The sequence below is a fragment of the Panonychus citri genome, unplaced genomic scaffold, assembly GCF_014898815.1.
Source record: "Panonychus citri isolate SS breed McGregor unplaced genomic scaffold, ASM1489881v1 Contig00136, whole genome shotgun sequence".
Lineage (NCBI taxonomy): Eukaryota > Metazoa > Arthropoda > Arachnida > Trombidiformes > Tetranychidae > Panonychus > Panonychus citri.
Genome location: NW_026515541.1, coordinates 1061722 through 1079861, shown reverse-complemented (window position 1 = coordinate 1079861; position 18140 = coordinate 1061722). Strand labels below are relative to the sequence as shown.

At 31.8% G+C, this 18140-nt stretch overlaps 1 protein-coding gene across 1 annotated transcript; it reads left to right on the top strand.

The window, feature by feature from the left end:
* Positions 1-77: 77 nt before the first annotated feature.
* LOC128392396 (transcription initiation factor TFIID subunit 12-like) lies at positions 78-1203 on the top strand. The gene has a single exon (XM_053352418.1). It carries the CDS (start codon positions 384-386, stop codon positions 996-998), a length of 615 nt encoding a protein of 204 aa, XP_053208393.1. The 5' UTR covers positions 78-383; the 3' UTR covers positions 999-1203.
* The last annotated feature ends 16937 nt before the right edge of the window (positions 1204-18140 follow it).

Sequence of the window (18140 nt, the reverse complement as noted above, 5' to 3'; positions counted from 1 at the left end):
AATTCTCATTAAAATTTTCTTTTTGATCAATTTAATTTATCGCCTTCAATTCCTTAAATCTATTCACTGATTCTAACTTTTAAATCTTTTGTGTCTAATTAACTTTTAATTAACACACAAATTGATTGTTCTTTTCTCTTTTTTATTTCGATTTTTCTGTTGTTGCAATAATCTTCTAGCGCCTCTATCATTGTGAAAGTAAATCAAGTTCAAAGTGTTGATCATTTTTCGTGTTTGTTTACAATTTTATTTAGTCTTTTTCTTGTCTCTTCTTGTTACTCATTATTTTTCTCTTCTTTGACGTTTTCTTTTTTTCTTCTTCTCTTTCTCTTAAATTTGTTACCTTTTACTCTTTCAATAGATTTATATTTAAAAAAGCAAAAATGAGTGGTACATCTGTAACTATTACTGCGGTAACTTCTGGTCAAATGCCACCACCTTCGGCTACTCCTTTTCACAATAATAACAATGATTCGCCTGTTACAATCACTCCAGTTTTCACAAGTATTACCTCTGTAAATTCAGCTTCTACCAATTCATCTACATCTTCCAGTAGTGTCAACAATGACATGAAAAATAGCACCAATTCCAGTAACAATACTACAACAACCATCACTCCAAGTGATGATGTGGGTGGTGGTAAAGATTCATCAAATGTCGTGGTCCTTAATAAACAGCGATTACAAGAATTGGTTAATGAAATCGATCCTAGAGAACAACTAGACGAAGAAGTTGAAGACCTTTTGCTCAATATAGCTGATGATTTTGTAGATAATGTGGTTACCAATGCTTGTAAATTAGCTAAACACCGAGGATCTAAAACTCTGGAAGTGAAAGATGTTCAATTAACTCTTGAAAAAGATTGGAACCTTTTCATTCCTGGATTTGGTTCTCTACCGTTGGCCAATGAATTTAAACAATTGTACAAAAAATCTCCAGCCATAGAAGCTCATAAACAACGATTAGCTTTAATTAAGAAAACGCTAAAAAAACTTTAACATCTTATACATAAGACACACACACACACAACTCCCTTAATCACATCAATTTCTGCATCATCTCTATAATATAAATTTGAAAAAAGAAAAGCAAATAATTCTGATTGTAGCTGATCTGCCTTTTTATCATATAACTAAATCAGCTGACAAATTTAAATCAGAAAGGAAACAAAATCAACTCTCTAAACGAAAAGAGGACTGGAATATCACTTCAACAATCTAATATTTTCGAATACTCCCTTATGATAGATTATATCATTTTCTTCATAAGCAATTGTTCTCAAGTCCATTTGATCAAATTTTTAATTGTTATGTTATCGAAGTCATTTTATATTTTTCTAATTTCAGATCATAGATTCACAGACTTTTCAAGAAAGAAATGTTTTGAAAGAAAATCTAATTGATTTTCCTGAGTATTCCGTTAATTCTATTTTGAATATCCTAAGTATTCATGTTCCATTAATCCGTGTGGATTAAGCTGTTTCGTCTGATAATGAGGAGACGATAATTGAATGAGTTAATCATCTTGAAATTCTGAACTGTTGCCCGGACGATTCCCGAGTGTCGTTAATTTCATATGTAAAACGAAAGTTTGGAAAACATTTTCATCCTTCATTTTGAATCTCACAAAATTTGACACTTTGATTTAATTTCAATTTATTAATCAATGAAAAACTCTTGCGAGTGTGTTGGTTAAATTATTATCTTAATTGTAAATGTTAATTCAACTAACAATGATCAGATTATGATTGTTATTACTTTTTACTTGCTTCTATCACCTTAACGCTTAAGGCGATCAGTTGATTTTCATATTTATTATTGTTAACAAAAAAAAGAGTAAATTTGATCCTCTCTTAATTGCAATTTAACAAAATTCACAACTAATCTAAAATTAACACTAAATTAATTCAACTTATAAATTTATCGAAGTTGAAAGAAAAGTTTTTACCATCGAACTGCCATCAAGAAGGGGAAGAAAAAAGTTCTAAAAAATTCCCCCAGTTAACTCTGAGGTTTTGTCACTTAACTGTTGAACAATTAACATGTTACTTGATCAGTTGATTAACTCACCTCATTGACTTAATCAACAATCAAGGGAATTAATTACTTCCTTAATCACTTGAAAGAAAAAAGTTGATTACAAACAAACAAAAAACTAACAATCATCTTATTCATTGAGCACCTTTTGTAAATCGCTAATTAACATCTTTGCATCTCATCAACAATTTAATCAGATTGATGAGAGGCAATCCATTAACAGAACCATCATCATCAAAGTTAATCCTAATTAACGTAATTTTTTATCAACATTTGATTCCCTCCTCTTCATCATCATTTCCCTTTCCTCTTCATCCCTCAAACATTGTATCAAATTCAATGGACCTGATGTTGTTTAACTAATCACCTTTCATTAAGCTGAATTACAAAAAGCACTGTAACAAAAACCCAACAGTAGTTAACAATTTAATTAGATTAAACAATCAACTTAAATTATGCAAAAAAAAGCTCCTCTGATTACTCAAAGGAGAAAAAAAAACTTTCGAAAAGTAAAAAAATGAACCATTCGATTTAATGTCAGTTCGATGATAGAATCGAGTTCTAATGTTCTAAATGTTCAATCGAGAACTCGAATGGTCCAACTTCGAACGGACTTTCGTATTGACCTTCGGTTGGATTTTCCTTCGTAATTTCAATTGTAACAATTAACGAGCGCAATCAAAAATTTGATTCATTGTACAATCAAAATCTTTCATTGAAATTTAGTTGATCAACTACTCCATCAAATTTAGTTAATTAGTTTAAAGATTAATCTTATTAAAATTAGAAATTAAAATTTGTCGATGATCAGAAATGATAGTCATCGACTTAATTAGTTAATTGTAAAATTAAAGGGAGTCTAAGTTAGTTAATTATAATTGGAAAAGTGAAAGGATTAACTTTGTTAATCACATTGAGACAGGGAGTGAAGAAAAGTTAATCAAAGAACCTTAATTACTGATTAAATTGTGGATTTAATTGAGTTGATTGAGATTTCAAGTGTATTATATTATTGTGACCTTGTTACACCTTGAATATAATGAAGATGATTATCTTAATCATGATAATCATTAGACGAGTGAAAATATTCATTAACAAGTTAATTAGTATCTTGACAAAAATGATCATCTTAATCAGTTAAAATGGTAACAATTAAAGTTAACAAGAATCAGATAATTAAGATGAAAATAAAAACGTGCTAAGAATCAGGAGTGACAAGTAATAACAATGAAGATGAGGATGAAGATGAAGATGAAGATGAGGAAGATAATTATGATGAAGAAACCAAATTAGTTGTAATACTCAGATTACTCCAATTAACTCATCATAATAATGAAGAGAGACACAAAACTGATGATAATGATGATGAAGATAAGGATGAGGATGAGGATGAAAAAAAATCTCCGATGAAAATGATCCCAGTGATGATCACGGATGGTTGATTGTAATGATTTAAATTAATTCAGTTACATTGTTAATGAATGATAATGATGACAAATTTCACTAATTGTTGAAGGTAAATTTGATTTTGCGTTAATTAATTCACTTTCATCTTAATTGTAACAAATTAACATTACCATCTCAATCTAATTCAATTGTAATCATTTGATAAAATATCGTAGTCAATGTGAATCTTTGTTAATTATTGATCAACTTTCAATGCAATTAACTAACATTTATAATCATTAAAACTTAATCATCATTATCTCAGTTAACTAACATTTAATGAATTAATGAATACTCAATTAGCCATCATTGATTGTAGTTAATTTTTTCATCTTAATTACATTAGAAATACAGAGGAAAAAAACTAATCATCATCAATACAATTAAGATTGGAAACAAAAAAGTTAAATCAATCAATAGGATTGAAAATATGGATTAACAATTAATTGATTGTTACCATGATGATGATTTCGTTTCATGTTTGCTTTTAATTGTGAATTGTAATTATCCCAATAGTAAATTGTGAAATGTAATAATTATCAACATTGATTGTTGACAATTTCCAGTATTTTCTTGACAATTGATTGTTACCATCACTATCATTATAAATATACCTTTAGTTTTGATGATGATTAAATTATTATTGTTACAATCAATCAGTTAATTGTTATTATGTGTTTAGTTAATTTCTAGTTGTCATTTAGTTGTTATTTTTTTCATTCATCATTTCTAACTACAAATTAAACTTAATTAACCTTCATTTCACCATTCATTCAGCAATTAAATTGTTGATCGATTGTAATTACATCTCTCTCTCTCTCTCTCTCTCTCTCTCTCTCTCTCTTGTCTTAATAATTTCAACCAGGTGGATAAACAAGTTTATCCACCTGGTACCGTCATCATCATCAACCAAATTTTTCCCTCTTTCTCTCTCCCTTCTTCCTCGCTCCCTCGTCACTATCTTCATCCTCATCCTCCATTTTTGAAAAAAAAGGCCAGTTGGCAACAACCCAAGTATAGATATACTTCAAAAATTAATAATGTAATTTCGTGTCATTTCTAAGAGTTTTTATTAAATCATTTAAATGAAAATTAATTAAGGTGTTTTGTTGAAACAATTATGGTGACCCCAGGACGTGATTTTTGTTAATCATATAACATCATATAAAATCAATGATTAGTCAATGATTATTGTGAATTTAATAATCAACTTTATGGGAATGACCCAGTAGTGCTAAGTTCATTTGAGTTCATCTTAAAATAAGTGAAAATTACTATCCATTAATTACTTGACCGTAATTTTGCTGTGTCCTCACACCCTTTAACCCTATTTAACCCTATTTATCCCATTTTATTTCTCGAGCTATTCTCCTTCTACTCAGCTTTATCTTTCTATCATTTGTAATTTCTCTCTGAAATAATCTTGAATATACATTGTAAAAGGAAAAATAAAATAAATATAACCAACAAAAGGAAGGAGGAAATTGGCGATTGGTGATCATCAAAATAACATTAGCCGATAATTCATTTGGAAAATTGGCCACTACTGTAAGTGATAACAATAACTTTCGTTTTACCATATAAAGAATCGGTGAATTATTGAAAAATGCAAATATCTTATGGAACGACAAAAAAAAATCGTCTCTTTGTTTGAAAATCGATTTTTATTTAAATTCGATTATTAGATAATTGATATTTGAACTATCCCAATGAATGAAAATCGATGATTGATTGCACACTAATCGATCATTTTATTAGCAAAGAAAATCCACAACATTGTACGATAAGTATTAAGAAAGAAAATAAGTTCAAGTTCAGTTTCAAGTTATCACACATCAATGAATACGCTATTGATGATATGAACAAGTTATATTAAGATAAGTCTGAAATGCAACAATAGATGAACAATCACCAATTTTACTAATGTGTTCCAAATATAATAGTGATTAATTTGTCGAAACAATTGATTAACTTAGTTATTAGTTACAATTGTGTTTCATTTGTGTTATTGGTGATTAATTTGTCGAAACAATTGATTAACTTAGTTATTAGTTACAATTGCGTTTCATTTGTGTTATTGGTGATTAATTTGTCGAAACAATTGATTAACTTAGTTATTAGTTACAATTGTGTTTCATTTGTGTTATTGGAGATTAATTTGTCGAAACAATTGATTAACTTAGTTATTAGTTACAATTGTGTTTCATTTGTGTTATTGGTGATTAATTTGTCGAAACAATTGATTAACTTAGTTATTAGTTACAATTGTGTTTCATTTGTGTTATTGGAGATTAATTTGTCGAAACAATTGATTAACTTAGTTATTAGTTACAATTGTGTTTCATTTGTGTTATTGGTGATTAATTTGTCGAAACAATTGAGTAACTTAGTTATTAGTTCCAATTGTGTTTCATTTGTGTTATTGGTGATTAATTTGTCGAAACAATTGACTAACTTAGTTATTAGTTACAATTGTGTTTCATTTGTGTTATTGGTGATTAATTTGTCGAAACAATTGATTAACTTAGTTATTAGTTACAATTGTGTTTCATTTGTGTTATTGGTGATTAATTTGTCGAAACAATTGAGTAACTTAGTTATTAGTTCCAATTGTGTTTCATTTGTTATTGTGATTAATTTGTCGAAACAATTGAGTAACTTAGTTATTAGTTACACTTGTGCTTCATTTATCTTCGTGGTGATTAATTTGTCGAAACAATTGAGTAACTTAGTTATTAGTTACACTTGTGCTTCATTTATCTTCGTGGTGATTAATTTGTCGAAACAATTGAGTAACTTAGTTATTAGTTCAATTGTGTTTCATTTGTGTTATTGGTGATTAATTTGTCGAAACAATTGACTAACTTAGTTATTAGTTACAATTGTGTTTCATTTGTGTTATTGGTGATTAATTTGTCGAAACAATTGAGTAACTTAGTTATTAGTTCCAATTGTGTTTCATTTGTGTTATTGGTGATTAATTTGTCGAAACAATTGATTAACTTAGTTATTAGTTACAATTGTGTTTCATTTGTGTTATTGGAGATTAATTTGTCGAAACAATTGAGTAACTTAGTTATTAGTTCCAATTGTGTTTCATTTGTGTTATTGGTGATTAATTTGTCGAAACAATTGATTAACTTAGTTATTAGTTACAATTGTGTTTCATTTGTGTTATTGGTGATTAATTTGTCGAAACAATTGAGTAACTTAGTTATTAGTTCCAATTGTGTTCCATCTGTTTATTGAATGTCAAAACTGTCAATCACAGGGAAAAAGGTGATCATTCTTATCTTACTATTGTTACCATTCATTCTCATATTTATTTGGTTCATAGTTGAAATTTATAAGTTTAGTATCCTTGTTCGACTCGATGCATGATATATTAAAGATGTGCAAAACTTTTATGTTAGTGATTTGTTTAATTATCTTATTCTGGTAAACAATTAATATCTCTAAATATCATTCGATTTAAAAATTGGTCTCTGCTATTTCTGTCTAATTGATTAATCATGAGTGAACCATCAACCCTAAACCCTATTGGGAAAAGCGAGAGAAGTAAATCTAAATCACCCGTTCGAGATGTAGTAAGGAGAAATTATTCAGATACCCTTCTGAATAATATTAAAGACTTTAATGGAGTTAATAACGAAGTCGCTGAATGGATTGATGAATTCGAACAAATCACCGAAGCTGCTGGATTAGACGATATTGACCGATTCCGACGATTACCTTTATATTTAAAAGGACCAGCAAAAGATTGGTATACCGGGAGTATACGTTCTAAACCCATTGGTCAAAGACCAACAACTTACGATGACTTAAAAGCAAAATTAATCTTAGCTTTTAAAAAGACCTCGTTCCGAAGAAATACACTCAGAATGAGAATCGAAAACAAAAAACAATCTGAAAGTCAAGATGTCCGATCATACATATTTGAGATGATAGGCTTGTGTGCGAAACTTGATGCTAATATGGAATTGGAAGAAAAAATTCAATATATTAAAAATGGATTGTTACCCGGAATACTGAATTATATTGCGTTGACCAAAGTCAATTCTTTGGATGAAATGAAAAATTTGGCCGAAGAGGCTGAGTTTTATTATCAAAAGAACAAATTCGACCAACATCGGAATATGAGACCAAGACAAGGAAATTTTGATGAGAAATTAATAACCTCGAATCCAAATTCGAACACCTATTTCTACAATAGAAGAAGATACCCTGGCTACAATTTTAACAACCAATTTCAACAACAAAACCCACAAAATTTTCAAGCTTTCAATAATCAATTTCAACAACAAAATTTACAAGGTTTCAACAATCAATTTCAACCACGTAATAGTTTCCAACAGAATTATACGAACTACAATGATCAGAGTCAACCGATGCAATTTCAAAAGAATAATACGAACTCAAATGATCAAGGACAAAATAATCAATTCCAACAACAACAAAACACACAAGGTTTTCATAATCTCAACAATACATTTAGACCTCAGCGAAATCCACAAGGTTATAGAAACAAATTGCACCCTCAAAATAATCAAGCACAATATCAACAACAAGACTTTAATAACCAACAAACCCACCAACAAGGTTATAATTTTTCTCCTTTTGATCAAAATCAACCATCGACCTCTCAACCTTTCGATCCAAATGAGATCTATTGTTACTATTGTAAGGAGCCAGGACACTACAAATCAAATTGTCAAAAATTAATACAAAAATATAATCAAAATAGAGATAACCAGAATAAACGAAACTTTGTAATAACGCAAGAAACCCAACAAGAAGTTGAAGAAGCGTATAATATAGAACCTGAAACAGACGATTGGACCCCTCAAATTACTAGTGCTTCTAGAACAATAAATATCGTGGTTACCAACCTAGAGGCAGAAAAAAATCGACTAATAATAATTGAGGTATTGGTCAATGGTCAAAAAATGAAAGCAATGGTTGACACTGGGGCTGAGCTATCAGTTATGACTTTGAAAGCGATATCCAAGCTTGACGTTGAAATAAAAAGATACACTGGTCCACCCACAACCGCTGCGGATAATAAGCCAATAAAACCTGTGGGGCAGGCCAAAGTGGACATTAATGTAGCCGATGGAGTGAGTAATGTAAACATTAAGTCTAATGTGATGGTGATCAGTGAATTACCAGCTGATGTTGACCTATTGATTGGTCAGGACATATCAGAACTTGCTGACTTGATAATTAATGTAAAAGAAAAGAAAATTTTCATTGCTTCAATCCCAAACGATTATGAATCTGATACTAAAATTTTAACCGAAACTGGAGAACAACTTGTAATAATGAACTTAAATTTTGAAAAATCACCTGAACCAATTTCGATTCTCGAACTCAACGTTGGAAAGTTGAAGAAAGAACATCAGGATCGATTTCAGAATTTGGTGAATAAACATAGAAATGTTTTTGCTGTTTCCGATCATGAATTATCAACAACTGAACTGTACGAACATAAAATTGACACTGGTGATGAGCCACCGATACACGCAAACCCTTACCGTCAGTCCATCGCATTGAGAGAGAAGTCGCAAGAAATTATAAATAATCTACTCGAGTGTGGATTCATCCGACCATCTTTCTCTCCTTGGGCATCACCTGTAGTAATTGTACCGAAAAAAACTGGTGAATTAAGATTCTGTGTTGATTATCGTAAGCTCAATGCAATAACAAAACGAGATGTATACCCAATCCAAGATATTTCCTTATCTTTAGATTCTTTGGCAGGAGCGAAAATTTTCAGCTCATTAGATCTACGTTCTGGTTATTATCAAATCAAAGTTGCTCAAGAAGACATTGCAAAAACAGCATTTATCACAACAGAAGGAATATGGGAATTTGTTCGAATGCCATTTGGACTTGTAAACGCACCCGCAACCTTTTGCCGAACAATGAATACAGTATTCTCCGGGATGAGATATTCTAAAGTTCTTGTTTACTTAGATGATATTGTCGTCTTTTCGAAAACAATCGAGGAGCACTTCGATGATCTACAACAGGTTTTTACTAGATTAATTCGAAACAACTTAAAACTAAAACCGAGTAAATGCCATTTTTTCCAAACAAAAATACTGTATCTAGGCTTTATAGTTGATGAAAATGGTCAACGGCCTGATCCAGATAAAGTTTCGGCTATTAAGCTTGCACCTCAACCAAAAACAATAACCGAAATAAGATCATTTGTTGGACTTTGCTCTTATTACCGTAGGCATGTCCAAGATTTTTCAAAAATTGCTGAACCTTTAACAAGATTAACGAAGAATAATGTCCGATTTCTTTGGACAGAAGAACAAGAGAAATCTTTTCAATTGCTAAAAGATTTATTGATTTCCGATCAAATTTTATTACATTTTGATCCAACACAACCCACTCAACTCCGTACAGATGCTTCTGATGTTGGATTAGGAGCTATTCTACTCCAAAAGTCTGGAGAACATTTCAGACCAGTCGCTTATGCTAGTAGGCTCCTTAGAGGAGCCGAAAAAAATTATGGAATCGCCGATAGAGAATGTTTGGCTATAATCTTTGCTGTTGAAAAATTTCGACAGTATCTTGAAGGAATTTACTTCGAAATTTACACTGACAACTGCGCCCTTTGCTTTCTTAAGTCAAAAGCTAAATTGCCCCCACGATTAATGAGATATACACTCTTATTACAAGAATTTAATTTTGATGTTCTTTATAAGAGTGGTGCAACTCACAGAGACGTTGATTGTCTCTCTCGCTTTCCAATTGACACTTCAGTCAATGAAATCAAACACCCCTTAGAGACTAGAATACTAGTCATCAACATTGCCGCCTTAGTTCAGGACGAACAAAGTGAATCAATTGCTGTTGCTCAAAAAGAAGACCAATGGATAAATGTGATAATTGATCAACTGAAAAATTGGTCAAAATTATCAAAACGAGCACAGAGAAGATTAAACAAATATCATCTTGAAGATAACATATTATACAGAAAAATGAGAGGAAAATATCGAGAATATTTTGCCCTTGTAATACCAAACAAATTAAGATTGGAAATTTGTAAAAGATACCATGATGATGCCACCGCTGGTCATGGGGGCATACAAAAAACATTCGCAAATATCTCACAGAAATATTATTGGCCCAGAATGTCTAGTTTCATTTCAAAATATGTCAGTACTTGCGAAAGCTGTCAATTAGTTAAAATTGAACACATGTTACCCAAGGGCCTACTCAATCCAATAATAACCACAAGACCATTCGAAAAAGTCGGCATTGATTTTGTTGGACCATTTAGAGATGTTGCCCCTGGTGGTGAAAGATACATAATAGTTTTCGTCGATTTATTTACTAAATATGCTGAAACTGAAAAAACGGTTGATTGTAGTGCTCGGACTGTGGCTATTTTTCTTATGGAAAAAATAATCCTCAGACATGGAGCACCGGAAATGTTGATTTCTGACAGGGGAACTGGGTTCCTAAACAATGTTATCGCTGGACTAACGTGGCGGTTAAATATGAAACATGTGCATTCCACTGCGTATCATCCAAAAACTAACGGTCAAGTAGAAAAAGTCAACGGACTAATTACAAATATTATCACCCATTATACAAAGAGGCCCACAGAATGGCATAGTTATTTGTCACTCGCCACCTTCTGTTATAATATTTCAAACAATAAAACTCTTGGCTGTTCCCCTTATTTTATGTTACATGCAAGGGAACCAATCATGCCGAATGACTTTAACGATATTCCTAAGACAAAATATCGCGACCTGAAAGACTATGACAAATTGTTACGCGACGAATGGCCAAAGATGAGAGCATTAGCAAGACAATATGCAGAACACGAAAAGGGGAAACAAAAAATTGAATATGATAATAATCATCGTGATGTTCAATTTAACATCGGTGATTTGGTACTTGTTCAGATCCTCCCAAAACCACAAAAGTTTACCCAAGCTTACCGAGGACCCTACAAGGTTACACGAAAAATCGGAAACAATAGTTATTTTGTTAACGATTCAAGCTTCGAACCTTACAATGTAGAACGACTAAAAAAATATGAACCGAGGAATCTTCGAGACTTAGATGTACCTGATCCTTTTGGAAATTTAGTCGATTCAGAAGCCTCAACTGAACCAGAATCGACGGCGGAAGAAATGTCAGACGAAGAGCTGCTCGATGGTGTCTCTCACAAACGTAAATTAACTACAAAAAAAAGTAAACATATCAACTTTTTAAATCACAAGAAAAAGTTTTCGCGGTTAAGTTGTATATTCACATCGCTGTTACTTCTCTCGTTTCGTGTGCAAGCAAAAATGAACTTTGTCCCTTCGAGTGATTACGTGTTAAATTATTTAGACACCAAAGTAGAAATTGGGCGTTCTGACGTCCAACACATACTTGTGATTGTCGATCCATGTGAAGCTCTTTTCCCTAATGTTTCGTATTCAGCTGATGAACCCAAAGAGACAAATAAAAGATCATTAACTCAAGAATGTTTCTATGATGCTACAATAAGTAAATTCAGTTACAAAAACGAAACAATAAATGGATTTCAATCTCTTAATCAACATCAATGTCCACCTACAAAAGAATTTTGCAAATTCTCCCCTTATTCTTGCATTACTCTGATGAAATTCTTGAAAAAGAAACTAAACAACAAAGCGCCAAATATCCAAAATGACGAAATATATACTGACTTTGTAACTACGGTAAACCCGATCTTTCAGCTCAACACTCAAACGTCTAAAAAGGCAGAAATAGTATCATCGCTAAAACGAAAATGTAAAACCATGTACGATGAACATTTTATCAGACCCGTCAAAAACCTGTGTAAAGAATACAAACAAACTCGAAAGAGAAGTGCCTTTTTAGCCTCCTCTCTGATATTCGTTGGTGTATCGTTAGTTGTACCATCAATCGTCCAGATTTGGAGTGGAGAAAAAACTTCAATTTATAGAAGCGAGATCTCGTCCGTCCGTAATGACATCTTAAGAACAGCTAATGCTACGAGATTCAACGATGAATCAATTTCAAAAGTTGTTAGTAATATAACAAAGAATATTCACACTATTGTTGAGAGTTTAGAGAAATTAGAAATGAGAGTGAATAGATTGGAAGAAGTAATGTCAACCCTATTCATCGATTTCATTGAACTTATCCAACGGTTCACTCATATCTCTAGAGCAATAAGTAATTTCAAAAGTACTGGAAATCTAAATGAACTCTATAATTCACTAAAACTAGATCCACCTTGCAAGAATCGATGCCCGGTTCTAAAAACAAAGACATTCAGTTGTAATCATAATAATGATAATTCAATAACCCTTGACTATAGTGTACCAATCATAAGTGAAAACAAGACTTTTGTTGAAATCGAAACATTCAACAAATTGGTTAAACTAATTAATCAATCGTACTGTATGGTGGATTATATTGGCCCAAAAACATTCTTGTTAGATTTATACTCAAAACAATTGTGTCCGGTACAAACTAACAAAATCAAAGCTGTATCTGCTCCAGCCCCAACTGATGAGTACTTTCATTGTGATGAAGCTGAGACTTTGCAAGAAACAAATGCTTATTGGAAAATTTCTGACTGCTCACCTACGAAGCCAAAACTTTCGTTTTCTCAAGTAATCTTTGGTTACAAAAACATCCATATTTTTTGTATCAATCGAAATATAACGATCGATGGAAAAAATTATACTTGTCCAAATAATCCATTCATCTTGTCCCCATCAGAATCATTTTCTGTTGGAAATTTTAATTGGACAAGAGATCGACTTCAACTCAAACAACAATATACATTTGATATAAAAGAAAATTAAGATGAAACTGATGTCCCAGCTTTTGAAATTGAGCTTGTGGACATGCAAGAGATCGAATTGCAACAAATTAAATTGGAAGCTAAAAGCGAATATACGTATTCATTTTTGTATTGGTTGGAAAAGAATTGGTTCTCTTTCATATTTCTCTGTGTCTTAATTCCAACTATGTTATACATATTGTGTGTTAACCATTTGAAAGCCCGTTCGGTGTATATACCAGTAGCGCCAACAATACAATCACCACAATTAATTTCAGCATTCTAATCATTTTAACCAACAATCATCATCATTATTATGTTTTATCTAATCACTTTATTATCTTACTAATCGGTTATTTTATTTCTTTATTATTATTTCTTCCCTTAATAAAAATTTCCATAGTTATTTGGAAATTTAGGTTGTTAAAAAAAAAAACAAAACAAAAACAAAACAAATATTCAACATGAACCGCTGGCTCCAGAAATTTGATGAACGAAATAATCGATGCAAACCAATGGCGTTCGTAAAATCGAAAGAACAGGCGAAGGAAAAGAAGAAAGTCGTACACGCTAGTTGGAAGGTACCGTCACGTTGGCTGGAATCAGAAAACATCCGACCAGACTATTTCAAATTTCATACAATCGAGAAAGAAATTACAGGTATTTCACTACTGATCCGTCTTTCTCGAAATTCGTGAAACTGACGATACAAGCCTTTGGATTCTCCACGCTGATCGAAATGAGAAGTAAACTGTTCGAGGAAATGAATGTCGCTAGACTGCCGGCAAAAGAACGAATTAATATTGGATATCGTCATTGCACCGCTTGTTACGGTAAAGACCACAAGCGAGATCAGTGCAGAGTTTGCTCTTACTGTTTGGAACTGGGGCATATGAGAACTGTTTGCCCAGAAAATCCCAAAAGGGATAAAACCATTATGACTATTGCGGGAAATCTAGGTGAATCAAACAGCGTCGGTCGTAAATGTTTCACGGTCTATGAAGGTAAACCCTGGTTCCGAAGAAATCATGAGTTCAATCCACAGTATTTATCTTTATTAAAACCCATTGGACCTCCTGATGAGAAGATTAAAACGGTTGCTGTCGACGTTGAAGGTTATGGTGGTGGAAGAACAGTTGGTTGTGTCAATGTAGTTGGATGGGTTGGTTGTAATAAAGGTCAATGTCACGATCTTTATTTCGCGTCTATCAAAAATTGGACAAGAATGAAAGATCCGAAACAGCCATCACCGGTATCCAGATTGAGGATTTTGCTGATGGAGTTCCTTTAACTAATGTCCAATCGAGATTAAAGGAGATTCTGGCTCATAAAGAGTAATCGTTCATGGTGGGAATGATCTAGAGCATCTAGGAATAGATCAAGGATTTATTTTCATTATGGAATAAAGATTGTCGATACTGCAACGATGTTCAATCAATCGTTGGATAAACAACCAATCGCTCTCCAAATTGGTAAAATTTTCACTATTAAATTCTGGGATCGAGATAATTCAAAATCGTTGATACAAGGCCATTCATCTGAAAGAGACGCTCGAGCAACGCTTAAATGTTATGAGAAAGCCACGAAACTACTTTTGACTCATGGTAAAATGCCAACGAAGGAAGAAATCGAGGACTTTATCTCGGTTGATAAAATTGGAAGGATTGGAAAAGGAACTGAACCATCTTCAGTTATTCGTCACGTATTCCTGAACTAGAAGGTCTTGATTTATATGCACTAACTTCCGATGAAAAAGCTTTTCATCAATTATTTGTTTTTCCAACTGACCCTATTGAGAAAAGGTCGTATACTCCAGTTTCGACATGGGATTGGTCTGAGTTATAATCAACCATATTAAATTTATTTTACTTATCATATACATTGGGTATTATTGGTGTTGGGAAACAAAAAAAAAATACACAAAATGAATTAAAAAAAAAAGTACTTATACAATTAGTTATTATTGTCATAAGTCAAAAAAAAAAAAATCAACACAAATCAAATCACCTAAATCAATAATCAATTAAATAATTATAACCAGTATATTTTCTTCAATATTTTATATGTACTCTTTGGTAATCACACATGGAACAACCTAACTGCAACCTTCGATATGGAATTTGGACTGAGTCGTTTGGATCGTGGTTATCGTAAAAGGGACTTTACGAGGATGGCCGCCGGAAGATGTCTTAATAATTTCAACCAGGTGGATAAACAAGTTTATCCACCTGGTACCGTCATCATCATCAACCAAATTTTTCCCTCTTTCTCTCTCCCTTCTTCCTCGCTCCCTCGTCACTATCTTCATCCTCATCCTCCATTTTTGAAAAAAAAGGCCAGTTGGCAACAACCCAAGTATAGATATACTTCAAAAATTAATAATGTAATTTCGTGTCATTTCTAAGAGTTTTTATTAAATCATTTAAATGAAAATTAATTAAGGTGTTTTGTTGAAACACTCTCTCTCTCTCAAATACACAATCTTTCATTAGATTGTCAGTTAATTACAATTTAATTTAATAGCATAGAAGCAAAAATAAATTCCTATTCCAATAACAATAAAAACAACTAATTAAAGTTAATCAGAAAAATGAAATATGAAAAATAATTAAGATGAAAAAACTTTTTTCTTCCCAACAACTAATCAACAATCAACAAAGAGGAAAACAACAAAAACATGACAACAAATACAATCAAAGTTAATTAGATAATCTAATCAACACTGACACAATCAAAACCATAATCACAAATCAAACTAATCCAACAATCAATATGAATAACTAACTAACCCACTCACCATTTGATTAACCCTATCCCATGATATTAGATGAGATGAAGCAAAAAAAAACCGTTTTCACTGATTAAATTAAATTAACAATAAGAAATTAGTTTTTATATTATAACAGTTGTAATCAACATGATAATGAAAACAATAATATAAAAAGCTAACGGTAATAATAATAAAAGTTAATGATGATAATAATAATAAATGAAGTAGAAAAAAAAATTAGACCCTAAGATTTGTAATTGTATTTAATGATAATAATAGTGATGAGGAAAGTTAAAGGTTGCCCCTCAAATTAACGGTAATTTACTGATGATGTTATGTATTAAATATATATGTAAGCATATTATGAGTGAAAAAAAGGATGAGGATGAAAAACAATCAAATTAATTAGCACCATCTTTTATAATCATAATGATGATTAGATTTTTTTCTTTCTCTCTCTCTCTCTCTCTCTTATATTTTTGTTAATGTTTATTAAGGAAAAGTAAATTATCAAATGGGATAAGGTCTCTCTCTCTCTCTCTCCCCTTTTCTGTAAATAATATTATATAAGAAATGAGTACAATTAGTAAAATGATGAGGGATGAGGATGCTGAGGATGAAACTGGTTGTATAGATGATGATTTAGCTCAATCAATTTGCTTGATGAAGCAAAACCATTTGAAAGAAGCAGAAATTAAAGAGAAATAAATTGATGAGGATGAAAAGTTGGATGAATGCTGATCATCATCCAAGGGATTGTCTCTCTCTCTCTCTCTCTCTCTCTGTTTCCCACCGATGATAAAGTTAATAATGAGAGTGGGGTGGAAATTGTAGTTGGAATCTCAACTTTTTAATGAAATATTACAGATGAATAATATTTAACTCTTGGCTTGGAGTGGGTGGTGGGAAGTGGGAGAGGTTCATGGTGGGTGAAAATGAAAAATTTTCTTCTCAAAAATTCTGGCCAATTATAGAGTTTCCAAAGTTAATGTGAGTTTTTCCCCTCTCATTATGATGATGATGAGATGATAACTAATTATGATTAAGAAATTTTTTTCTCTCTCTCTTATTGTTAAAGTAGAGAGGAAAAAAATTGATCTGAATTAAAAGTTTAAATGAGGTCAAAGAGTAAAGATAAATATCTTAATGAATATTAAGTTAATTGTTACATTAGAAAACTTTTCAAATAATCAATTTAATCAACTAGAATTTAATTATTTCTATAAGTAAACCTACAATCAAACTTTCAAGCTAATCATTCAATTGATTATAATCACAGAATTGGTATCAAAGTTTTAATTGTCTCAAGTTAATCATATACGAATGAAACTTGATACTAGTCCAGTGTAATCATTTTATCATCATCATCATCATCATCATCATGATAATCAATTTGAACCAACTTATTATCAACTAAAGCACTTGATTATCATCATCATTTTAGTGCAATAATTATTTCTGCAAGTAAAAACTTTTCCTCTACAAAATTTCATCAAATTTATCATCATAATTGTCTCTCTCTCTCTCACTTGAAATTACAGATTGTTCATCTTCATACACCTCTTGCCATAACCCACCCTCTCCTAATTTACCCACCCCACTCTCATAAGCTCCTTGGGTGAGGGATTGACAAAAAATTATGTCCTCCTTTTCATGGGGCTAAGCTGATGAAGTATTATTTACAATGGTGATGAAGATGAAGAGCTGAAAGATGAAGATGAAGATGAAGAATAAAAAAAACTGCTGAGTGATGAAAAATGATAAAAAGGGAGAGAGAGGGTTTTGGATGATGGGAGGAGGAAGATGAATATTACCTTGCCTTTTAATCAGATTTAATTCTACCCAAGTAGATCATTGAAGAGTGAAAAAAAGTTGCGAATTAGTCTTTGGCTCCTGAGTTCTCATCTCCTTCTCATTTTTTTGCTACTCTTTTTTTCACCCACCCCACCCTCTCCTCTCCTCACTGATCCAGGGAAGATTTATAATTATACCCTCCCTATGCCTAGAAGGACTCATTATGATTATTATTCATTTTCTTCATCATCATAATCATCATCTCTCTCTCGCACTTATA